Source organism: Aspergillus mulundensis, assembly GCF_003369625.1.
Source record: "Aspergillus mulundensis strain DSM 5745 chromosome Unknown scaffold_10, whole genome shotgun sequence".
NCBI lineage: Eukaryota > Fungi > Ascomycota > Eurotiomycetes > Eurotiales > Aspergillaceae > Aspergillus > Aspergillus mulundensis.
Window position 1 is genome coordinate 1,362,782 of NW_020797898.1, and position 23,819 is coordinate 1,386,600.

Sequence of the window (23,819 nt, forward strand, 5' to 3'; positions counted from 1 at the left end):
GATAGAAAAATAGTCCGAATCCTTGAGGGCGGACGGGGCAATGAGGGAAGACCACGGACGGGCAGCGGCAGAACGACGAGTTCCCCAAACTGGGTTGAGATGATGTTTTTTTCGAGCCTGCGGCGGGCGGCACGTGCCTGAGGCTCCCACTGCCAAGGCCCCGATGACATACCTCCGGTCTCGCCCCTCAGTCGCTTTTGTCCCTTTTCTCGCCTCGAGCCGGAGGAGGATCAGGTTTCTGGTGCTTCTCCTCTCCTGTCGCCCCTCGGGGTCACGTATATCATTGACCTACTCGAACATATTGTTTTGCGATTGACGTGTCTCATTTCGCTATCGTTGGTGCCTTTGGGGAGTGTGACTGGACCCCTCATCAATCTTCGCCTCCAACGCTCCGGAATCAGACGTGTTGCTCCGCAAGCAATGTCGTCCAGTTCTGGCCAGACCCCTACCACTTCCAAGGCGGTGAATATACCAAACAAATCCTCATCATCAACCTTTCACTCCGCGCCGGCGGTTGATACAGGTAGTAGACGTGTCGGAGGTTCGGGCAGTTTCGGCGCGCGATTGGCGTCGAGAAGCTCAAGTTCTGCTCGAAACAACCAGGCTCTAAAGAGTCAACACAGGCGGCAAAGGCGTCCTCGCTTATTGGATGATGAAATTGATGAGTCGGTAAGTGTTCCTGCTCTGCATCAATTGACTTGGCTGACAATGTAGACCGTCATGAGATCCGCTACCAGCCGAAAAGGACAAACGTCCATCACCCATCTGATGAACTTCTCTCTTCCCCCGCGACCTGAATACCATCCGCCGCCGCGAAACCCGCGCCGCTACAATTCATGGGGCCTTGGCTCCGGCTACCATGCGATGGACAAAGCTCGCTATGTGCATGCAAACTATCGATTCATCGTGACGCCAAACCGAGCGTATCATGCACAGGCGGCTAATGCTGATGTTCACCTGGACTGGGACTCAGTTCTTCAAATTCTCGTGTCGGCTCAGACTCAGTCTTCAAGTTGCCCAATTTGCTTGTCTACGCCCGTGGCGCCACGAATGGCACGATGTGGGCACATCTTTTGTCTGCCTTGTCTAATTCGTTTTATGCACTCGACAGACGATGAGAAACCAATACCAGAGAAAAAGGCGCGCTGGAAAAAGTGTCCTATCTGCTGGGACAGCATTTACATTTCAGAAACGCGACCCGTAAGATGGTTCAGCGGCCAGGAAGGAGACCTTCCTCTTGAGGGAGGTGATGTGGTACTAAGGCTGGTTAAGAGGGAGCCGGGTAGTACCCTCGCTTTGCCCAGGGATGGTGCTGAGAGCCTTGCCCCTGGAGAAGACATTCCCTGGTACCATGCTGCTGAGGTTGCGGACTACGCTCGTATCATGAAAGGAGGAGAGGATTACATGGTTTCGCAGTATGACGCAGAAATTGAAGATTTGCGCCGGCAGGAGCAAGAAGATGAAGTTCTCTTTGGAGACGAGACGACATGGACTAGAAAGGCTGTGTCAACCATCAATGATGCCAAGCAAAAGCTGCAGGGAATTGGGAACCCTCCTGAGGCATTACCGCAGTCAACCATCAACCGCCCACCAAAAGACCCTATTACCTTTCAACAGCCACCAGAAGAAGTTGCACTCATGTATACGGCTCAGCACGCCGCAAAGTCAGGCAGATCCTCACCCAGCCCGCAATCAGACAGTTCTGATTTGACTCAGACGACAGAGGCATTGGGTAGTATGAGTATGACGAATGGTACAAATCAAAAGCAGAAGGACCCCGTGGCCGGCCGGGATGGTGATAGGAAGAAGGGCGGTAACGCGCCTCACCCTTCCGGCCAGCCATACTTCTTTTACCAAGCACTACCCCACTACTACCTTTCTCCTCTGGACATTCGGATTCTCAAAGCTGCATTTGGCGAATACTCCACGTTCCCTGCAACTATCCTACCCCGCGTTGAACACATAACCACTGGCCATATCGTCGATGACGAGCTGCGCAAACGCGTTAAGTATCTCGGCCATCTTCCTCAAGGCTGTGAGGTCAATTTTCTCGAGTGCGACTGGAGAGACGTTGTCATGCCAGATGTTCTAGAGCAATTCAGCACCGAAATCGGAAAACGACGGAAGCGACACAAGGACAAGGAAGTTCGCGAGGAAAAGAGTCGCGTCAGGGCAGAGAAAGAGGAAGACGAGAAGCGTTGGGCTGCTGCCCGCCAGAAGATGCCGAGCATTAGCTCCGATGACCGGCCATTCTCCGACCATGACTTCCTGCCATTGGCGAGTGACGGTACAAATCTCGAGCTGGCGTCTTCAGCCTCGCCCCCTCGCCCATCATCTCACTTCAGTGCGTTGGCCAGTCTTTCGAATAGCCCACCGGGATCCCGCACCGTCTGGGGAACCGCTGCTATAGCATCCCACTCGGGAGGGCCGCCAGATCATTTGAGGCCTGCTCCACGCGATGGGTGGCGCGAAGGCTGGGAGGAAGAACTCTTTGCTCACCAGGAATCCGAGCTGATTGCCCAGACAGCTGCGGACGAGAACACTAATCCCTCGCAGGCAAAGAAGAAAGGAAAGAAGAACAAGAAGATCACACTCATGTCCACGAATATCCAACGCGGCGCTTAACTCGTTGGGCTTTGCTATACTACCTATACTTTGTATTTTTCTTCCTATATCCTTCCAGCGGAATCGTCATCGGTGTATCGGGAGTAGAGGGCAGGAGTCGACGGTCAACATCATATTTACGATTCATACATTATATACTATTCAATCTAGACGAAATTTACAACATAAACTGCTTATAGAGACCCTGTCAGCAAGTGTGCTTAGGCCTGTAAATGATCTTGCTTGGTGTGGAGATCGGCTGCAGTTGTTGATTTGTTGGCCCCTTAAAGGATCGTCAAGCTAAAAGTTCCCCGGCTTTATTTTTGTTGTCCTTCCGCTCAACAATTCCACCCACTTGTCCTTTTCGCCGTGACAATTGCATTTCTTTTCCCTTCTCATACTCCTTTTTCGAGAGCCACTGTTACGAATCTTCGCATGTTCACGCAATCATGACAGTTACCCGCTCTCAAACGGGCAGGACGCCCAAGTAAGTCTCCAATGTTGTTCTAAGGGGCAACCCGCGACAACCACTCCGTTCTCATCTCTAGATTGACTTCTGAGCTATCTCGGGGATCAATTGCTAACTTGTCTTTGTCGCTTAGAAAAGTAGACCGCCCGGGCTACGTCGAGACTCCTGGCAGCCGCCGGACCACTCGCAGCAGCGTCGCGCCGTCAGAGGAGGTGTCCGATTCAGCGACGGAGACAAGGGGCCGGACGAGATCAACGACCCGCAGACGTACCACGAGAGTCAAGAGCGAGGAGGTCTCCGAGGGAGAAGAAGCCAAACACTCCCTAAGCAATGGGCACGCCAATGGACATGCCAACGGACAATCTTCAAATGGGCACGCGAACGGGCACGCCACCAAGGAGGAGCGAATCATTGACGGCTGGGTCGAGGGCAAAGACCCCAAGGTCGACTACAGCGGACACTTTGAATTTGGAGGATCTCCGGGAGTTCTTTCTATGATGATCGGCTTTCCGCTCCTGATGTACTACATGTGGATTGGCGCGACCTACTATGACGGCAAGTTCCCTCGCCCGTCAGAAGGTCAGAACATGTCGCAATTCTTCGCGCACATGGGACACCTCGTATACGAAGGCGCGTTCCCGTCTTTGAAGGCATGGACCATGTACTGGGTGTTCTTCATTTTCGAAGGCATTTGCTATCTGGTGGTTCCTGGAATCACGGTCATGGGCCGGCCTTTGCCACACCTTGGCGGAAAGCAGCTGCCATACTACTGCTCTGCTCTCTGGTCTTTCTGGACTACCATTGTCATTGCCTGTACCCTTCACTTTACTGGCCTTTTCAAGCTCTACACCATCATTGACGAGTTTGGCCCGCTCATGAGCGTTGCTATTCTGTCTGGCTTTCTGGTCGCCTTCGTCGCCTACTTCTCGGCCTTGGCTCGTGGGGCCGAGCATCGCATGACTGGCTCCCCTATCTATGACTTCTTTATGGGCGCCGAGCTCAACCCCCGCATGTTTGGCATCCTGGATTTCAAGATGTTCTTCGAGGTCCGTCTGCCTTGGTATATTCTCCTGCTCGTCACCATGGGCACGGCTGCGCGACAGTGGGAGGTATATGGATACGTGTCCGGAGAGGTTGGATTCTTGTTGATGGCGCACTTCCTCTACGCGAACGCCTGCTCTAAGGGCGAGGAGTGCATCGTATCTACCTGGTAAGTTACCCGACAGTCCCGGGAAGACGTCTGACTAACAAGCCAGGGATATGTACTATGAGAAATGGGGCTTCATGCTGATTTTCTGGAACTTGGCTGGTGTGCCCTTGAGCTACTGCCACTGCACAATCTACCTTGCCAACCATGACCCCGCCACTTACAACTGGAACCGCTACTTCCTGGTCTTCCTTTACGTTGCCTACCTGTTTGTGTACTGGGTCTGGGACACGACCAACAGCCAGAAGAACCGTTACCGTCAGATGGAGCGTGGTACTCGTGTCTTCCGCAAGGCCTTCCCTCAGCTGCCCTGGCAGACTCTCCACAACCCCAAGACCATTACGGCCGCGGACGGCTCCAAGATCCTGGTTGACGGATGGTGTACGTATATCCCTTGAAAGTTATACAGATGATGCTGACTTTCACAGACGGCAAGGCTCGCAAGATTCATTACACCTGCGACCTATACTTTGCGCTGAACTGGGGCCTCATCACTGGCTTCAACAGCCCCTTCCCATGGTTCTACCCTCTCTTCTTCGCCTGCATGATTTCGCACCGCGCTCTGCGAGATATTCAGCGCTGCCGTAACAAGTACGGCGAGGCTTGGACAGAGTATGAGAGACAGGTTCCCTACCTCTTCATTCCTGTAAGTACACCATGCCACTTGCTCGGACGTCTTCTAATCGCCCCTAGTACGTGTTCTAAGGTTCCGTACCCCTTACTCGGTGCTTGCAGCATATAGACTATCAAACGAATGCCCATCTCGTTTTGCGCGCCGCCTGAAACCCCGAGTCCGCTAAAATATCGCGCACCCTGGTCTCATACTAATATGTACCATTCACTGTATCTATTGTCTTCATTTCTGCACCTGCTTGTTACGCCTATATTCCTTTTTGTATACTGATATGAAGATATAAACATGTCGCCAATATGGCCCCTGGAGCCAAAATAATCACGATAATCTATGTTCAATATGCTAGCGAAGATACTACGTCACGTCACGTCTAACAAAAATTCCAAACTATAATCATCACGTGGCTTCTCTTATCCTTATCAGCAGGCCAGCACCCCGCAATCAAGCTCAGAGCTTCAACTCTATTCCAACAACTCAACAACAATTGAACAACATAGAATCAGCTCAAAATGTTGATCAAAGAGTACCACCATGATATCCCCACGACCGCAGACGGCAATGGCTCAATGCGTACGCCTCCGCCTATCTGCAATATATATCCTGCCCGCTAACCATCGCAGGAATATACGTCTTCCACCCCTCCATCCCGGGGTACCCCAACGCCCGCTTCCCGGGTGTAGTCGTGTTCAGCGAGATCTACCAGGGTACGCACGCCCTCATAGCCCGTTCAACATCGCCTCGATCGAGCCAACAGCCCCCCAAAAGAAAAAGATAGCTTACAATACACTTCCGAGGAAAACAGTAACCGGCCCCGTCGCCCGCTTCGCCCGCCAAATCGCAGGACAGGGCTACATCGTCGCCGCCCCATCTAGCTACCACGAGTTCACGGGCCCCGAAGCGCTCTCCTACAACGCCGAGGACACAGACAAGGGGAACGAATGGAAGGTCGCCAAGAAGCTGGCCGCGTACGACGAGGACGCGGCGCTGTCTGTGAGCTATCTGATTGATCTGCCCACGTGTACGGGGCGCATCGGGGCGACGGGGATGTGTCTTGGTGGTCACCTTGCGTATAGATGTGCGCTTGATGCACGCGTGCAGGCGACGGTTTGTTATTTCGCGACGGATATCCATAGCCGTACGCTTGGGGCGGGGAAGAATGATGATAGCTTGGCGAGGGCGGGGGATATCAAAGGGGAGCTTGTTATGGTATGTTTTCCCTTATTGGTTTATCCCTTTTCAGAAGGTTAGTGGGTGTATGGCTAACGGGTACGTGATAGATCTTCGGCAAGAATGACACCCACGTTCCACCGCAAGGACGGGACTTGATTCGGTCTACGCTCCATGAGAAGGGCGTGCTATTTAGCTTCTACGAGGTTGCTTGGGCTCAGCGTATGTCTCCCGCTTGCTTTTTCTCTCCATCTCATCCTTTCCCCATTCCCCGCCCATCGAAGACTGCGAAACTAACGCACGACAACAGACGCCTTCATTCGCGACGAGCTCAGCAAGGGTCGCTACGATCCAGCCATTAGCAAGGTTTGCTTCGAGATGCTTCTCGAGCTGTTTGGGCGGACACTAAAGCTGGACCTCGGTCAGCATGATGGGAAGGAAGTTAAGATTGAGGATGTTTGTTAACGAGTGACCGGCCATCGCCGGAAGCCTGACCTTCGATTGGTCTATCGATATGAATGGGAATAGAAGACAATATAACCCAGTAACAACATGAAATCTCGCAGACTCAACGAGATAATAAGCTCGCCGCTAGTACCTAACATAAAGGTTCAAGTTCTATTATGTCTGACCATGGTCAGTAACTGTGGATGTGTGCGCGCCGAGGTTCTGAAGCTCCTCCATGCTACTCATCCAGTAGTCCTCGAGACAATCAACCATTCGCCAATCTCGGTTCGGGGCCCTGACCAGGAGTTTCGAGACCGCCAAGTCCAACCCTGTGTCGGTAGTGCTCCTTTCGCCTATTAGGCGGGAGCTTGAAGGGTTCGGCGTTCCGCAGGAATGCCTGAGATCGAGGCATGCAAAGGTGCAGGCACGGACCACGGTCGAAACTATATGCCGAGGGAGTTCAGACACTCTTCTGTCCCACAATCCTTGCGACTGCAAGAGAGCGCTAGCCATGAAGTTTATTCTCCGAGCTGACGAATCCCCGTGCACCGTCTCATTGATCAGGACATCAAATGGAAGCGGCCCATTTAGGGAACATGGGCATGCATACTGCTCGTGATGTTGCACGTCGAACAATAGCGCCCTAAGAAATGTGAAACTGGAGCTTGCTGCCAGCGGCCTAACAATGGAGTGGTAGTGAATACTGATTCGACGCTGCCACTCTCTTTCATTTTCCCCATCTCTCCGTTGCCAGTGGAGGACTGACAAATCGGCAAACGCTCTCCCAATGCAGCGGGCTATCCGATGTAACGGCGTAGATAGGGTGAGAGGACCTATATCGGTGTAAAGGGAAGCTCCTCTTTCGTGGTACCAAGCACACATTGCGAGGTATTGAGACATGGCGTCTCTGCGATCAACGACACTGTATTCACCGTGATATCCGGCCGTGGTCGGTATCTCTAGTGCCGCAAGCGGCGTGCATCCCATTCCACGAAGTTCGTCGACCCGTCTGTATCCGAGGTCGTAGAACGTCTCCGCCGCCTTCCTGTTGCAGCGGACTAGGAAGTAAACCGACGCGTCGCAATCCGGAGAGCCAAGATCAGGAACAGCAGCTGCGACTACTTCGCGATCGACAACATTGTTTCTCAGCAGTTGACGCCCAAGCCAGGCTGCCCGTGTGTCTATGGGTCGTAACACATGCTCCATTTCGTTTGGGGGTAAATTGTAAACACAGTCTACCAAGAGCCTTTGCCTCCGGGTAATCAATGCCATCGCGATCAATCGGAAAATAACCTCGTTATAATAATTCACGGCCGCATCCTCGATGACTGACCGGTTGACGGGGCACTTCGGGTCTCGCAGTAGGTCTTGGATTTCTTGTATTCGGAAGTGCCTCACAGCTTCACGCAGGTTGAACATCTGGGTTTGTCGCATGATCATGGACAAACCAGTCCCAAACGTGGCGGTAAATCTGTCTTGAGACATGGCTTAGGACGTCCAGTTTTGACAATTGTAAGGCCTAATAGTGAACGGATCGCTAACAGGTAAAAGAGCCGAGTTAAAGAGAATGTGTGGCTAATGGTATTGGAGCTCTGTAAAAGCGAGTGAAATGTCAACAGTGGTAAAACCTGATATGATAACGAATGCACGATATCAGATTCAAAATAACGCTTTTCAACGAGAGTCTGAGAAGGGAGAAAGAGATCTTCATCTTGTTGTCTTTGGTCTCGTCTGGTGGCGGTTGTGACCTGCACCTTCCTCCCGACGTAAAACTAGGGACCTGGCCGAGTTTCTCCAAAACGGCAGGCAGGAAATGTTCACAATAAGCCCGGATCCACGATATGGCACCCAGGGCACCCAGAGCTTCTGGCCGTGACCTTAAAAAAATAGGCTGTCCGCCTGCGAAGGAGACAAACAGGTCAAAGGTTCGATGAGGTCTCCAACCATAATACGTCTAAATGCGTAGGCTGAAGCAGATACCCACATATCCTAGCAGGAAACTCCAGGAGTCCCAGGACAAGCGGATCAGACGAGGTGCCTTGTAGGTGCATGCAAATGGCAGCACATTCCGACCTTGCACGCTTGTTCACCCACCACAGATCAATCCCGATCATGAGCGCTAACCATTAAGCAAGAATCACCAACGCCGGAGGATGCTTGGCGATCAGACGCTCGTAGTAATCCGGCATAAGACGGCCCATGAATGTCGTTGTTCGCGAGAACGTAGTCAAAGATGGCTCAAGCGCCAACAACGGCGTTAGCATCCGTAGTGGCCAGAGGTACGGGTTATTCTCCGTTGTTGTTGATTCGGTTATGTCGCAGAGATCCGCGAGGTCCGGGCGTAGCCCTTCTCGTCCGAATCGGTTATCATCGAAGAGATCGTTCCTCGAGTCCATGAACATTTCCCACCACATGCTTTTTTCGGAGCCAGGGCGCCGCACGGCCGAGCAGATGACGCAGGCCGGATTGAACAAACAGCCAGTTCAGGGACCGAGCCGGGGTTGGCGAGAACACGAATGATTGGGCTGGGTTGTACGAGTCTAGCGCAAACGAGTTGACAGTCATGAGAAGACAGGCTGAGAATAGCGCATCCATGTCCTCGGGACCGACCGGGCAGTTCAGGTCAGTGCTGTATTGTCTTATTGCACGCTGCCAGTGGTGGGCTTCGAGAAGCATAGTGATTCAAACGGCTGTCAGTATCTGAGAGGGCATTGCGAAGATGTGCAATTGCGACGCCGATAAGGCTGTGCATTAGGTATGCCGACTACCCCAATACCGTATTAGTCTTGGCCATTCATGATAGCGATTCTCAATACCTGCAGTGCCAACCGTCCCATCTTCCCTCTCATAACATCCTTGCCATTTTCACTAATGATGGTCGGCGTGATAACATCTTGGAAGTGGCGTAGTATCTCCACATTACCCAAGCATCTCTTCGACTTAGATACTGTCGATTTCAGCTGTAGCACTTCATCGATTTGCGCTGTCACCGTGCGAACAGCAAAAGAGTGCGCCGTAGCATCAGGTCCGACTAGAAACTGGTTCATGACTTGTGCATTAAGTAAACCGTCAAAATCTTGCTTCTTCAACTTTCCAAAACCAGGAGGTAAGATAGCTTCGTATACGCATTCATGGCCCAATGTCTCACATTTCTGGCAGCGCGGACGCGTCTCATCGCACTATGCAGTTAAGTCAGTGAAATTTTCCAGGTATGGGCCTAATTATCAAGAGGGCTGACGCACCTTGACACGCCGTTGCTTGCACTTGGCACACCCCTCCCGGGATTTGCGATGCGCGCGTCGTGAATGATAAACGGGCTGCTCTGGCTTGGAGGGGAGCTGGATGCGGAATGGAGCGTTCTCACCCTTCATGGCCGATCTCTGAGGTCTATATAGATGAGCAAGGGATTCACATTAGGATATTGTAGATGGGATATGAGAAGAAATTCAGAGTACGAGGGATGAATGGTCGTCGCAATGCCCAGCCTCGTAGGTATTGCACGTAGTGGTGGGTCCGCGTCGTGCGTTCATTCAGCCTCAATCATTCTGATCTACGAAAAATACCGTATAATACCTTTATGAGGAGGTTCCAGGGACACATACAATCCGTACAGAGAACAGGAAATAGACGTAGAAAAATCATGAACTTCATTAGCATTACCCTGACTCCTAACCAATCTTCGCATTCGAAAAGTCCATCTCTGCAAGGATCCATTAGCAACGCTCGAATCCATTCCACCTCACCGCAAAGAGTGAGGAAAAATAGTTGCACATACCAGGATGCTCCGCCTGAAACTTCTTCAGAATATCCGCCTTCCGCTGCTCATCGCTCGTAGGCGCCCCCATCTCCTTCTGGCGCTGATCATACATCATCTTCTCAACCATAGCCCTTGTCTCGCCGTCAAGGTCGCTGAGACTCGAGTTCTCCGGCGTGATCTTGCTAACGTCGATCTTCGGCGCTGTAGTAACAACATGCGCCCACCATTCCATCTGGTTCACTTTGTCAAGGTGGATGCTGATTTCCTTTCCGGGCGGCTTGGAGGTCGTCTCGAGCGTCCAGGAGGATTCGGAGGTCTTGATTGGGTGTGGGAATGAGCCCTGCCACCTCGACGTCCGGGTTAGCTATCTGGTACCGCGTGAGGGTACAAATGCAGGAAGGGCCTACGTCGATAAAGACCTCCCCATCTGCGCCCTTGACCTTAACCTTGATGCTTTCCTTCTTGAGCTCGACCTCCAGATCGCGACCCTTCAGGTTTGCGGAGACAGGGATCGTCACGTCCACGTCGCGGATTGTCTGCGTCCATTTGTAGGGGAGGGTCGCTTGCTCGGCGTCTTCGGCGGCCTTGCGCTGTTTCTCTTCGGCTTCGCGGGCGGCGACGTCCGTGGCGGTGGGTTCTTTTTCGGACATCTTGTGGTATCAGTTGAGCGAAGGTGTGTTTTGGAGTTGAAGAAAGGAGGAAATTGGAAGAGTTAAGGTGGATTCATGAGCGATAAATAAATTGGAGGGGATGCGGTGCGGAGCTGGTGCGGGGCCCTTTTGAGGCTCCGTTTGTTGTTCTGGGTGCTTCCATAGAACGACGATCTTACGCTCTAGGAGAGATCCTTTGAACATATTTAGACTCTTAACATACAAGTGCACTACAGCAACATATGTATCTCATTTATCAGCTTTCCTGCTAGAAGACTGGACGTGTCCAAATAACGACAACTTATGTAGAACTGAAAAAGAAGGGTAACAAATTGAAATATTGAACAGAAAATGAAGAACGGAACAATAACAGAGAATTTTACGCCGTAGATGCCTCGGAGCAAGACCAGCCGCAGGAAAACATAGAATCAAAAACACTGAAGATCGCGAAAATGAAATCAAACCAGATCACTCCCGACCCCATCCGAACCCATTCCATCCGATGTACCCTGCCGAAAGATCATAGATAGAAACAAAATAAATCACAAGATGATGCAAGATAAATGTGCAACCGACCGACGCCATGGTATCACAATCTTGAAGATGAAGCGAAGAGCAGGCCATAATGTTCACGCTTGTTGAAGCAGGTGGTTTGTATGTAAGGTGTGTAGGTACATCATGTACTGTGACCGCTTTACTCATTCGAGCCTAGCAGTGTTTGGATGAGGAGAAGCTGGAGGCTCTCATGCACATCCACTTGGTGTGGAGATGAAGCCAAAGGATGAGGAGGGGCGTCGTCGCCATCTTCGATAATCTCATCTTCATCTTCGTCAGCTGCGCCACCCTCGTCGAGAAGACCTGGCGAGCTGTAAGGATCAACGGAGCCAAAGAACTGCCCCGCGTACTCCGCAACTTCGTTAGCGAGCTTGGTCTCCAGAATCCGCTCCAGTGTTTGCATATCTCGCTGCAGTTTCTGCTCGCGCTGGGCCTTTTCTTCTTCTGCGCGACGACAGGTCCCGTCGCGGTCTCGGAGTTTTGCGCAGTTCGGGCACATGTAGTTCGCTTCACAGTAGGAGCATTTGCAAGGTGGGTTGCGAGTTACGCAGTCCTGGCAGACATAAACAGAGCAGCCGGTACATTCGCGCAAGACACAGGCGCAGCGTTGGCGCTGGTCTCCGATTGGGCGGTACTGTGGGCAGAAGAAGGACTGACAGCCTTGCCATTTTGCAATTTGCTGTTCTACTGGAGAATCAGAGTAGATGGAAGGAGATAAAGAACGGGACCGATTAGAGTTCGAAGCGGATATGCTGCGGGAACGGCGGTGTATTGCGGAACTGGATGCTGCAGGAGGTTGCGGGTTGACTTCGGCAATGTGGTGGTCTTCTGTAAAACTGCTCGTGGTGGAATCGACAGTCCGCTGGGTTCTATATGGGAGGTCGAAACCGGTGGCTGCGGCGTTTTGGAAAGCCTCCGAGTCATCTGCTTGAGTGACTGAGCTCGAGGTCTCGGTCCGGTTTTGTATAGCCAGCTTTTCTAAGGTGAGATCACGATATCCGCATATCCGTAGACGGAGCCCACGCAAATCATGCTCTATGCACAACGGCTTGGAGCAAGTCTTGCAATGCACCTTCCACTGGGGCGTGTCATAGCACTCTTTGCAGAGATTCCGAGGGCAAGAAGAAGGCTGTCGATCGGGAGGACCCAGCAGCCACTTCATCATCGCAATGTGGCCAGCCTCAAGGCTATAATCCGGGTTGCGAGGGTCGCCGTACGCATACTTGGGGAATGATTTGCTCCATTCCTGCGCCGAGTACTCGAGATCCTCCCAGCCTTGGCCACGGGGTAAAGGAGCCGCGCGGACTTGGTCGACATCGCGATTCGGCGTACCAATGCTGATACCACCACCACCGGAGAAGATCGGCTCGGTGCAGCACCAGTGAAATTTCAACGCCGGATACGATAGAGTGGCGTTGGGCTGGGTGGCAGGGTCATCGGTGTTCTCAGCGGGATCATGCATCGAACATGGCGAAATGGTCGCTCCAGGAGCCCACCAGAAAGTTCCAGCAGGCGTACTCGTCGTTGAATTCTTCGGCGAATGAGCATGAAGGTATGGCCGTTCGTACGCGCAGCTCGCACAGAGTGTCTTGCGACATCCGACGCAATGCATCAGAATACTGCACTGCTCGCATCTCTCCGGGATCACCTCGCAGCAATTGTCACAGCGGATGTTTTCAACAAAGCGACTGTGGCTGCGACGCAGGTGTGCTGGCAACATCTTCCCCTCGCCCAGCTCTCTCTTCTCCCCGGTACCAAGAGCTTCACCATAGCATCCAGTTTCATCGTGTTCCCATAATTTTCCATCCTTCTGGGTTGGACTATAGCTTGAGCCCTCAACCTGACCAATCCAATTCTTCGACCTCCACAGCCGATCAAACACCACCCACACATCCGGCGTGCCCTGAGGGGCGCGCATAGCGACATACCCTCTCCTCCGGAAACACCTCCCAGCCGGGGTCGAGCACCACGCCGTATCGGTCCAGATCCCAAGTTTATGGCATAGATTCACTAGTTCATGGGTCGGTTCAGAATCGGAATCCTTTCGCGTGAGGGAGGAGGAAAGATAAGGCCGGCGTCGGTGATGGCGACAACGGTAGGTGTAGAGGCTCTTCAGTGCAAGATGCTGCGTCGCGGGCGAGCTGCCAATATTGTCCTCCATGCTGACATCGTACTGCAAGCCGAACATGGTCAAATACGGAATGATGTGGTACTTCAACGAAACATTCTTGCATCCACGAACAGAGAGGTGCTCCAGCGTTTCCCGACGAGGATTCAAAACGGTCGCAATGAGAATCTGCCCGGACACCGCCGTGTTATCCAGCTCCAGGCTCTTCAAACACGGGCTAAACGGTACCACCACATTCATCAGCAGCTGGTCTAGAGCATACTGGCGAGACTGGCGCGGTGTTCTGGGGTCTTGCGCTCCTGGAAGGATGATTCGCAGCGGCGTCTGCGTGCCAGAGGGGTACAGTAAACGGAACGACAAATATTTCCATGCTGTCGGATACGAGCGGAGGAAGGATCGTAGGAAGCGTGAGGTATGGGAGAGTCTAAGTATGGCTGCGGTCGGCGTCTGGAGTAAGAGGGATTCAAGGATCGGTGTATGCGTGGTAATGACTCGCTCGAATAACGACAGACGGCTCTGTGCTGTATGTTCGTTCAGGACAGTATTTATCGTCTCCTGGTCTTCGTAGCCGTGCTGTTCCTCTTCCCCAATCTCCTCAGCCGTCTCCGTCTCTATCTCCGGCCTCTCCGCACCAGGCGGTATCACTATCGGGTCGTGAACGAGGGACATGGCGGCAACACTTGCTACCCGAGCAACCAGAATATTCTTTCTCAACTTGTCGTCTTCTTTCCTTTTACCCGGGATGGGTTTTAGGCTGACGCGATATCGCGGACACAGCGGAGGATGCGGGCGGTACGGCACATCATAAGGGTGCAGTCAAAGGGAGGGACGCGTATAAAGGAGGTGCACCTAAGATCCGGGGGCCTGGGAAGAGAAAGCCATCAATGGGGGATACAGTCAAAAAGTCAACTCTTCTCCCGGCGGTTAATGCAGGCGCTGAGGGGGTTGTCGGACAACTCAGAAAAGCAATGAGGACAAAATCCCGGGCCTTGCCCAGCGCCCATCATGTGATAGGTCGCCTCGATTCACTGTCTCTTCGCTTTATACTGGACCTTCCTTTAGACATCATGCAATTTATGTCCAGATCCTCATTAGTCTATTTAGCGAGTCACACACTCTATTCAATAAAGATCCTAACTATTGGTGCTGCGCTTACGGAGTAATTGCGCGGATCCGGCATCCAGAAAACAGAAAATCCCTCTTGTACCTAAGCACCCGATCTGAGATAAGAGTCGAATTTTCAGGCCAAAAGTCCAGGGCCCGGACCAGTCTAGTGCCTATCTATTGACTCCCCAACCGTATATCCCCTTGCAATGCCCTTGCGCCCTTCCACAACAAGCGTGCTGTCGTCCTCCCCCTCGCCATCATATTCAACATTCGCCGCGCTATTGAAGTCGCTTCCCAACCCTGTCCATGTCCTCTGCGATCGCAGGAATTCCGCCCCTGGCGAGAAAGTGTTTCCAACCATGGCCAAGTCGCCCTTTGCTCGCCTGGCGAGCGCTCGCGCAGCAGATGGCCCATCAGCCGCACCCGCGGGCGCAGAGATTGCTGCTGCTGCGCCTTGAGATGCGGAAACGCGGGGCGCGGATTCCCGCATCGGACGTGAGTCGGAGACGTACCGACCGGTCCGGAAGTCGAACTCTGGTGGTGCAGATTCGGGTTCCGACATAGTATCCTCGTCCTCGTCCTCGTCCCCGCCTTGGTCTCCGGATGCGGATGCGGATGCGGGTGCATCGTTTGTCGCCTCGCCATTCCCTGGCTCTTCGGAACCTTCGGAAGGCTGGTCAAGCACGCTCTGGAAGTCGCTCTGCCAGGCCCCTGTCCAGACCCGCTCGTCGTCTCCCTTGAGTGCAACCTCCAGCTCAAACGGAGTGATGACGGGTTTCCAAAAGTCCTTGCTGTCGACTAGCGAACTCTCCCAGCACCCGATAACGACCCAGCCACCGATCTCGCTGAAGTTGGCTACCTTGGCCGCGTTCAGCTTGCCAACCACAAACATGTAGCTCTTCTTCCCTGCTGCTGCGATCTTGTCTCTAACATGATCCACGATGTGGAGGTAATTCTTTACACTCAGTGTGTTGACCAGGATTCCGAAGATGGGAACCGTGCTAAGCCGTGTTAGGATAGCATAGCGTCGACGCAGAGCCATTGCGGTCGACGCGGGTAGAGGCTTGACATCGGCGCCAGCTGGACCGTCAGTCGGATAGATGTGGATCGCCGCCACGCGAGACGCCAGCGTCATAAGCAGCGCTGTGGGTGGTTCAGAGATGTGGAAAAGCTGCCAGTCTCCCAGCGACTCCGGGGCCTCTTTGACCGAATCTGGAACGGTGCGGTTAGGAATGAGAGACGACGGATCGTGGACCAACGCTGTGGCAAACAAGTTGCTGTAGCCCTCTCGCACCAGGCGCGAGTATAATTCAAGAACATGGTCTGAGTACGTCACGTCGGCGGCGAGGACCACCTTCGTGTTTGGGTCCGGGTAGGTCTCCTTGAACGCCTTGACGACGGGGTCGAGAGGCAACTCCTTGTGCGTGAAGACGTAGATCACTGGAAGTCTGGCTGTCGGGGATAGACATGAACGTCCGTAGTGCACGACAACGTCCGCATCGACATGTTCCGCCGCGACCTCATCCACACAGCATGTTCCGTACGAGGTATCAGCCAGGATGTAGAGCCTCGGTGACCACTCAGCCGCGTCTTTGACATCAAGGCGGGACACAGTGTCCGCTAAGCCGTTCGTAGCATCACTACCCGTTTCGTCCTTCTGCGCTGAACCTCCGTCTGCAATTTCTCGTGTCTCTAATCCTCGACTCAGAAGTTGGAACACCCGTGGTGCATCCGGGAGCATCTCATCTGGAAACTGAAGCGCGATCCGCTTGTACCGCGCCTGGCGAATTTCCTTCAATGTGCGTTCGATGTCATAGGTGATGGCGAGTTCCTCCTCCGAAATAATGCGGTTCGTTTCCGGTGCGACGGGGTTCGTTTCTTCGAGGATACGATCATCCGGGGTAGATAGAACGGGCGCGGTCGCCGGTTCCGAAGACATTATGACTGATAGCCTAGAAAAACGAGTGATCGTGATGGCGTGACGGGATTGATGTAGGATGAGTTTTTGATTTTTTTTGCAGCCAAACTCCGATCTCCCCACCTACCCCGCGGCCAATTACTGAGGGGCCATTTTAAGGAAGCCCAACTTATACACTCGACTCGAAGATTCGATTATAAAATCATGGATTCATGGCGATTTATATACAATCATGTCAAGATCTACAGATCAGCCTTCGCCGGCTCACCAGCCCACACCCTCCGAATCAACTCCCGGATAGGCTCCCGCTCAATCTCCCTGGGGTTCCAGTAAGGGTTGCCAACAGCGATGTCAGCCGCCTTATCGATATCCTCCTCTTTCATGCCGTAGTCCTTAACACCACGCTTAACCTTCAGCTTGGTAAGCAGGACATTCAGTCCGTGGATCGCATCGCCGTTGCTCTCAGGCAGCACTTCCGCCAACTTCTTCATTGCCTCGGGGATCTTAGGGGCGTTGTAGGAGATTGCATGGGGCAGGACAGCTGTGTGCGTTTCCGCATGAGGAAGATTGAAGCTACCGCCGAGGGTGTGGCAGAGCTTGTGGTGGATCGACATTCCCACACTTCCCAGGCAGGTGCCGCAGAGCCAGGCGCCGTAGAGGGCGAGCGAGCGAGCGGACTCGGAGGAGGGGTTCTCGACGATTTCGGGGAGGGCGGATGCCAGCGCGCGCGTGCCCTCTAGGGCCATCAAGTTGATGACGGGGTTAGTGTTGCGCGCGTAGAGAGCCTCGACTGTTCGTAAGAAATTAGCCTTCGCTTTTCGAAGAGCATAGAAGGGGCGAGCAACTAACCAGCATGAGCAATGGCATTGACACCGCTCGTCGCGCTCATCGCGCTGGGCAGAGTCATCGTAAGATCAACATCGTAGATAACAGTGCCAGGGAGAATCTTGGGATCAGAGCGAGTCTTCTTCAAACCATCCGCCGTCTCACCCAGGATAGGCGTCATCTCGCTCCCTGCATACGTAGTTGGGATGCAGACATGGTACAGCCCAGTGCGGATACTGATAGCCTTGCCCAGACCAATCGTGCTGCCACCACCGATCGAAATGACAACGTCGGCATTCTGCGCCTTCGCATACTCAACGGCCTTGTCCGTAATATGCGTCGGCGTGTGCATGGTCGCTTCCGTGAAGATGCCCGCAACCTGGCCCTTCAGGACTTCCTTAACGCGCTCGGCATGGCTGACCTGCTGAGGGGTCGAGAGGACCAGGGGAGCCTTCTTGTCGAGGCGCGCAATCTCATCGGGGAGTTTCTGGAGGGTGCCGCTGCCGAAGACGACGCGGCCCGGGTTGGCGTTGTACTCGAAGGCGTCCATTGTGGTGGGTTATGTGAGTGTATGTGTCGATGGAGGGAGGAATGGAGAGGAGGAAACCCGCCGTTTGATATAGGGATTCAGACAAGGCTTGATCATCATGAATAATTGGCATTCTCCCCACACCCCACCGGGAGCGATTGGAACGTCATGAAGCTTGTAGAGTTCGGCAAATCGTCGCTGCCGTGGGTCTCGGGGTCGCGGGGCTGCATCGGATAGCAATTAGCCGTTGCTATACAACTTGACTGACGCAAATCTAGTATATATAGAATGACATGCTATGGAGAGTATATTGGTAATAATGCAGAAGAAAGGATTTGTGACCGATGCTCTGTTCTGCTGTCAATGGTATCGACTCTATACTTCGTTTTCGGGGCCATCCTCATCGGAAATACCCCATCACCCAATATCGAGGACAGGACGGAATTGCGGATATAGCTGTGGTAATCATTATTTTAGAGTGCTCAACAGAGTATATAGTATAGATATACAGCAATAAGGGTATCTCCCAATCAAGCCCTAATCCAAATCAGCAAACGCCATGACCTCCTTGCCCCGATCCTTGCCCTTTGGCTTCTTGTTTTTCCGCCGCGAGTTGTCCTTCTGCTTTGCCTCACGATCGCTGTCATCCGAGTCCTCGTCACTGTCATCGCTACCTTCAAACCCGCGCTTCCCGCCCATCGTATCTGCCGTCTCATGCCAAACCTTCACGATCTGTCCACCACCACTGACCATGCGACCTTCAACGTCGAATCCAAGTCCAACTACGCCCTCCGTCTCATCATGCGTAAGCTCCGAGACAACCTTGTTCATGCCCATCCTGACAAACTTCACCTTTCCATTTCCGAGACCAGCCGCAAGCATCTTGCCCTTGCCGAGTTCATCAGGCACAACAGAGAGTGTCTCGATGGACTCTCCGCCGCCTGCGCCTCTTTCAAGGTAAATTCGCTCGTCCTGGTCGTCCCAAGCGCCCTTCTCCCAAAGCGTCAAGATGCCACTGGAACCGCCAACAACGACTTTCTCGCCACGACTCGTCCCACTGGATGACAGACCGCCAATGTATGTAGAACTAATGAGCTCCTCCTCCTGGTCTTCGCTGCGCATGAGCACGCCTCGTCGGAGATCCGTAACTGCCAACGTGGTACCTCCGGTGGTCACCCACTGCTTGCTGAACCCAGATGTGCTGGTGTCCGATGCGGGGAGCGGGGTCAAGGACGAAACGTAGTCATCGTGAGGGCGGTGCGTCTGCTGGGGCGGAGCCGAAACTTTCGAGTACGGGACGCGCAGGTCATATAAGTGTAGCTTGCTCGAGTCCGTAGCGAGTAATAACGTCTGCGGGGAAAGCGCATGAACAACGGTCGGCGCGTCAACGGACCTGTCAAGTAGAAAAGTCGGTTAGCAATCGGAACTCAGAAACATGCTATTGAGCTCAACCGAGACATCACTCACCCGTCCTTGGCGGTAGGAATCAGAATCTTGTTCTCGACAACACCCGTCTCCGCTCTCGCGGCCTTAACCAGCCCATCCGTACCGGCAGAGTACAGCACCTCCCCATCAACTCCAAACGTCAAAGTGCGACAGCTCCCCTTATGCCGTCTCGTCCTCCACATCGTGTCAATGTGTCCTTTGCCATTGCGCGAGCTGGCGACAGATGCCTGGTCATCGTCGCTGTCCTCCTCTTCTTCAGCCGGGAGCCGGAATGTCTGGACGTGGCCCGTTGAGAGGCCGACTGAGATGACGGGCTCGGAGGGGTGGATTGCTTGCGCGAAGAGGTCCGCGCTTAGCGGGAGGGTACAGACTGTGTCGAACATCGTAGTGGCAGCACAATTGCGTGTGCGTCTGCGATCTTTGTGTCTGCGATTGAGGGTTTTGTCTGGCAATTGAGTCCGTGATCGTCGGATTTTTGGGATGGAGCTTAGAGCTTTCTAGGATTGATTTGTTTGGTGGTGCGGGCCGAGATTACTCCGCTTATCGATAAGAATGACAGTGAGGACCGGAGGTTTCTCGGGGTAGCAGCTTGTCACTAGGTAGGATTGTAGGAGGTATGGTTTGTTGCCGTACGGAGGGAATTCACGAGTTAGGTAATGGATAAGGAAGCAATTCATTTTCGTATGGAAAAACAACAGACGCAGTCACCTAAGCAAAGAGCAAGCTGCTGCACGTCCAGCTTGAAGAGCGGACCAGCGAACCGAAACATATATAGACATGGGAAAACAATCCTGCTATCCAGGCAGGATCTCCAACCACTATGTACAAAAAAGACTTTAATTCTTCAGCGAACAAAGACCCCGAAGTACCCCGTACACGAAATACGCTGTGCTGGCTTTACTCGTTTAGAATGTGGAGCCGATAGGACCGAACTTGATGTTGGAGAAAGTGACCGACGCATCGGGGTGCTCGGATTCAACGACATCAGGGTCACCAGCACCGTGCGCGCAGGTACCACGGGCAATACCGGGCTCGCTTGGGTCAGCATCCTCTGGGTAGGTGCTGTCAAGCCACATCATGCTAGCATAGTGGTCATCCCAGATACTGAGGATGAGAACCATGGCGGACGCGGCATCACCCATAGCGGCAAGGCCGCCGTGCCGAGCGAAGATGTCCTCGTCACCAAAAGCGGTCTTCTGGGCAGTGCAGAACTCGGAGGTAATTGAGTTGCCTTCCACACCCGAGATGTTGGACTCAGAGTTGGGGATGACCTCGCCGTTCTGGACGTAGAAGCGCTTGATGTCGGTTAGAGAGCCGCCGTCAGCAACGAATTGCGTCACCACCGTGATGGGCTGGGAGGTATCCACGATGCCGCCGGGACCATAGAAGCTGGTGTTGCCCATGCGGTAAGAGTTGAAATCACATCCATCAGGGTCACAGGTACCGCCGTAGCGGTCGTCAGAGTAGGTACCACCGCAGGCATCGCCTTCACACATGGTCTGTCCAATGTCATCGCAAGGGTGAGGGGTGTAGGCAGAAGAGATGCTGTTGGCTTCCCAGATGTCCATCTCAGGGCAGCAAGTGCCCATTCCACCAACGCCAGCGTTGGGGTCACTTTCAGAGCCTTCCCATCCCTCGACGTTTGCCTGTGCTAGCGTTAGCTAATTGCCCAATGTGTAGCAACGACCAAGTCACAGCTTACCAATCCGTTGATGAACTTGATATCGCGAGGACATTGAGAGTCGCAGTAACCGGTTCCATACTTGGCACCGGCGTTGTTGCCTTCGTACTTGCTCAGACCACCATCGGCGTCCATTGAGGTGAAGTAAAGGGCGCCGTTCAAGCCACAAGGGAGGTTAGAGACATCAACGTCAAAGGTGAACTCATTATTGAGCAGGTCGAAGGTCTGGTAGGTCTCGTCATCCTCCATCAGGTACACACGAGAGCCAACGTTCGAACCAGTGACGAATCGTAAAGTCAGTGAGTCACCAGTGGACGTGATACCATAGGTACCAGAGTAGTCGGCACCGTCGACGGCACAGTTCGCAGCGCATTCCTCGTTGTTAGGGCACAGAGTTGAATCCCACTATGAACGGATTAGCCGGGACCGACGAAAGAGGTACTTGATAGCTTACGGAGTTGCCAGTGTAGCAGTTGGTGTACCCTTCAACCGAGTGAGTCCAACGCCAGTTGGAATCAAGCACAACCGAGCCTGCAACGTTGGTGCACGATCCGCTGGCTTCACATCTCTGCCATGTCAAGGACGGATGGACTTCTGCCTGTTGGGTGCCTGCCTGCTGGGCCCGAGTCACAGACAGAAGAGCAGAGAAGAGGAGAGCGCGTTGGTACATCTTTGAAGGAACAAGAGGTTTTCTTTTTGTGTCTGTTGTCTGTCCCGCAGAGCTGATGTTCAGATGTAAGACGGGGCATGCAGGTGGTCTTTATACCCCATCCCAAGATGAATACTGCCTATCGCCTGCATGCTCATTTGGGATGATCAAACCTACTCTTCCTGAACAAACACGGTTGACGGACCGTGACGCCGTCATGTTCACTGTTTCAAAGGATAGAGTATAAGCGCCTCGAGGGAGCGGCGATAGCTCCATGCTGCAAACGTGAATGCTTGATGACCTCTGCTAAGTATGGTAATACAATCCAGCTACCGAGATTGTGGAGTCTTCGACAACAACCAATGGCCATGGTAACTTGGTATCAATCGAGTTATTGTCTACGGAGAAAGCTCCGAGCATAACCCGGATGCGGTACAATCTGGGGAATGGTTTTGTCGATCTCGTTTGAGGCGCAAAATTGCAGGGGCAGATTCTGCACTTTGCTGGAGACTTCTTTCCGGGGTTGCAGAGGGACTGGGAGGCGCTCAGTCGAGCAACTCCTGTTTTCATTCTCCTTGACCATTGAGCTTCTAGTGAGTAGACCCATCCCCCGTGCCAAAGGTAAATACGCATTTCATCCGCATAGTGAACGGCACATGAAGGTATGCAGGAACAGCCCGGTACCTGACCCTGGACGCCCACGCTAGCCCACAGTGTCTGTGTCGGTAATTATCGGATGTGAAAGTATTAAACGGATGACACATCTGCCCTAACTCATTTCATGCATCAAACGCATAGGTGGCGCCAGAATTCTTCCGGGGTAGAACGGCAAGGACGCAGATTAGAAAGCCTTGGCCGCTTGGATGCTAGAAAAGGCGTTGTCAAGGCCATTGGCGGGACGGATCCTGGTATGGCCGTCTACTTCCCGAATCAATTTAGGGTTTTGGTGGAGTTTAATTTAATCTTTGGGCTGTTCTTCACCCTAGCGATCGGAGTGCGGGGGTTGGGACTGGAAGGATTCAAGCGATGTACTGTAGTCCCGCCAATTCAGACTGACCCCAGATTCTGCAAGCCATCCTGATCAACGCCAATGCTTCGCTTATCGCTTCCCTTAGTTTTGACTGTCAACCATGATTCCAGGTACGAAAGCCATCGGGCAACGACGGGGATCAAGCTTTCAGGACGTGAGACTGCGTTGACCGGTCCTGGAAGCACTGGCGTTCCACTCTTCAGAGAGCTCGCGGCGAATATTTCTCAAAAGGATGCCGATGCTGACAGTTAGTGGTCGCGCTTTATGACGGTGTAGACAATGCATTGGTCGAAGAGTGGTATTGAGTATCCGACAGGGCATTGGGGAAGGGTCGTAGACACCTTGATGTACTCTGTCGATCTTTCCCTCATGGAACCTCCGCATATTGGCCGCGTGGCCGTAGAGAGCATTGGCGGCTATGGGAAACGTTGGAAGAAAGTTGCATCCTCACGAGTCACAAGCAGCCGGGACAAGCAACCGGGCGCAAAGCCTCGTATCCAATTTTACCCGGGATCAAGTCGAAACACTCCTCAAACCCCAAGACGGAGGAGCCCTCCGCTTTGCATACATCAGGAAAGAGCAAGTAGTCCGCGGTATCTTAGCAGCCGGAGAATAAGGTGGAAGACTCGAGATGACGCTGTGGTCGTTTTGGTCACGGTGTTTTGACGAGCGTAAATTGGTTCAGGATCAGTAGCAGATTGGGTACCTAGGACTCCTTAGGCAGTCAAAACGGTTGATCCATCTCGAGTATTCACGCTTTTCGCGATGGCCTCGTCGATGCATAATCATGGTCGTGTCTGACACCTAGCAATCGTGGAGTCACGTGATAATTACACGAGGCCGGAATAAAGTGGAGGCCCGCGCACAATAAATTGTAGGTCCCGGCTCCTAGTCACGTGAGCTTTATTAGGAATTATGTAAAATAGTAAAATAATATTAATTAATTAAAAAAAAGGGTAGTTATATAACCTCCTTTTATTACTTAAGCTAAATAATATTAATTAACTAAAAAAAAG

At 53.0% G+C, this 23,819-nt stretch overlaps 12 protein-coding genes across 12 annotated transcripts; 3 read left to right on the forward strand and 9 right to left on the reverse strand.

Moving 5' to 3' along the window:
• Positions 1-420: 420 nt before the first annotated feature.
• On the forward strand, positions 421-2,625 carry DSM5745_08830 (RING-type E3 ubiquitin transferase MAG2; the record flags this gene model as incomplete). The annotated part of the gene is made up of 2 exons (XM_026750846.1): positions 421-669; positions 715-2,625. 2 exons carry the CDS (start codon positions 421-423, stop codon positions 2,623-2,625), a joined length of 2,160 nt encoding a protein of 719 aa, XP_026600859.1.
• A 428-nt stretch (positions 2,626-3,053) lies between these two features.
• Positions 3,054-4,985, forward strand: erg4 (c-24(28) sterol reductase; the record flags this gene model as incomplete). Its single annotated transcript, XM_026750847.1, has 5 exons — positions 3,054-3,091; positions 3,207-4,283; positions 4,330-4,661; positions 4,709-4,926; positions 4,974-4,985. The coding sequence occupies 5 exons, from the start codon at positions 3,054-3,056 to the stop codon at positions 4,983-4,985; spliced, it is 1,677 nt and encodes a 558-aa protein (XP_026600860.1).
• Positions 4,986-5,423: 438 nt separating this feature from the next.
• Positions 5,424-6,546, forward strand: DSM5745_08832 (dienelactone hydrolase family protein; the record flags this gene model as incomplete). Its single annotated transcript, XM_026750848.1, has 5 exons — positions 5,424-5,484; positions 5,535-5,618; positions 5,717-6,120; positions 6,192-6,303; positions 6,392-6,546. 5 exons carry the CDS (start codon positions 5,424-5,426, stop codon positions 6,544-6,546), a joined length of 816 nt encoding a protein of 271 aa, XP_026600861.1.
• A 156-nt stretch (positions 6,547-6,702) lies between these two features.
• DSM5745_08833 (uncharacterized protein) lies at positions 6,703-8,013 on the reverse strand (the record flags this gene model as incomplete). Its single annotated transcript, XM_026750849.1, has 1 exon — positions 6,703-8,013. The coding sequence occupies one exon, from the start codon at positions 8,011-8,013 to the stop codon at positions 6,703-6,705; it is 1,311 nt and encodes a 436-aa protein (XP_026600862.1).
• Positions 8,014-8,654: 641 nt separating this feature from the next.
• DSM5745_08834 (uncharacterized protein) lies at positions 8,655-9,204 on the reverse strand (the record flags this gene model as incomplete). The annotated part of the gene is made up of 2 exons (XM_026750850.1): positions 8,655-8,943; positions 9,005-9,204. 2 exons carry the CDS (start codon positions 9,202-9,204, stop codon positions 8,655-8,657), a joined length of 489 nt encoding a protein of 162 aa, XP_026600863.1.
• Positions 9,205-9,308: 104 nt separating this feature from the next.
• Positions 9,309-9,899, reverse strand: DSM5745_08835 (Zn(II)2Cys6 transcription factor domain-containing protein; the record flags this gene model as incomplete). The annotated part of the gene is made up of 2 exons (XM_026750851.1): positions 9,309-9,707; positions 9,771-9,899. The coding sequence occupies 2 exons, from the start codon at positions 9,897-9,899 to the stop codon at positions 9,309-9,311; spliced, it is 528 nt and encodes a 175-aa protein (XP_026600864.1).
• Positions 9,900-10,196: 297 nt separating this feature from the next.
• On the reverse strand, positions 10,197-10,935 carry DSM5745_08836 (NudC domain-containing protein; the record flags this gene model as incomplete). The annotated part of the gene is made up of 3 exons (XM_026750852.1): positions 10,197-10,228; positions 10,304-10,625; positions 10,693-10,935. 3 exons carry the CDS (start codon positions 10,933-10,935, stop codon positions 10,197-10,199), a joined length of 597 nt encoding a protein of 198 aa, XP_026600865.1.
• A 694-nt stretch (positions 10,936-11,629) lies between these two features.
• Positions 11,630-14,287, reverse strand: DSM5745_08837 (uncharacterized protein; the record flags this gene model as incomplete). The annotated part of the gene is made up of 1 exon (XM_026750853.1): positions 11,630-14,287. The coding sequence occupies one exon, from the start codon at positions 14,285-14,287 to the stop codon at positions 11,630-11,632; it is 2,658 nt and encodes an 885-aa protein (XP_026600866.1).
• Positions 14,288-14,888: 601 nt separating this feature from the next.
• Positions 14,889-16,664, reverse strand: DSM5745_08838 (2-(3-amino-3-carboxypropyl)histidine synthase subunit 1/2; the record flags this gene model as incomplete). The annotated part of the gene is made up of 1 exon (XM_026750854.1): positions 14,889-16,664. The coding sequence occupies one exon, from the start codon at positions 16,662-16,664 to the stop codon at positions 14,889-14,891; it is 1,776 nt and encodes a 591-aa protein (XP_026600867.1).
• Positions 16,665-16,885: 221 nt separating this feature from the next.
• DSM5745_08839 (maleylacetate reductase) lies at positions 16,886-18,018 on the reverse strand (the record flags this gene model as incomplete). Its single annotated transcript, XM_026750855.1, has 2 exons — positions 16,886-17,433; positions 17,493-18,018. The coding sequence occupies 2 exons, from the start codon at positions 18,016-18,018 to the stop codon at positions 16,886-16,888; spliced, it is 1,074 nt and encodes a 357-aa protein (XP_026600868.1).
• A 516-nt stretch (positions 18,019-18,534) lies between these two features.
• On the reverse strand, positions 18,535-19,826 carry DSM5745_08840 (WD40 repeat domain-containing protein; the record flags this gene model as incomplete). Its single annotated transcript, XM_026750856.1, has 2 exons — positions 18,535-19,390; positions 19,465-19,826. 2 exons carry the CDS (start codon positions 19,824-19,826, stop codon positions 18,535-18,537), a joined length of 1,218 nt encoding a protein of 405 aa, XP_026600869.1.
• A 522-nt stretch (positions 19,827-20,348) lies between these two features.
• On the reverse strand, positions 20,349-21,794 carry DSM5745_08841 (glycoside hydrolase family 7 protein; the record flags this gene model as incomplete). Its single annotated transcript, XM_026750857.1, has 3 exons — positions 20,349-21,089; positions 21,146-21,529; positions 21,579-21,794. 3 exons carry the CDS (start codon positions 21,792-21,794, stop codon positions 20,349-20,351), a joined length of 1,341 nt encoding a protein of 446 aa, XP_026600870.1.
• Between the last annotated feature and the right edge of the window lie 2,025 nt (positions 21,795-23,819).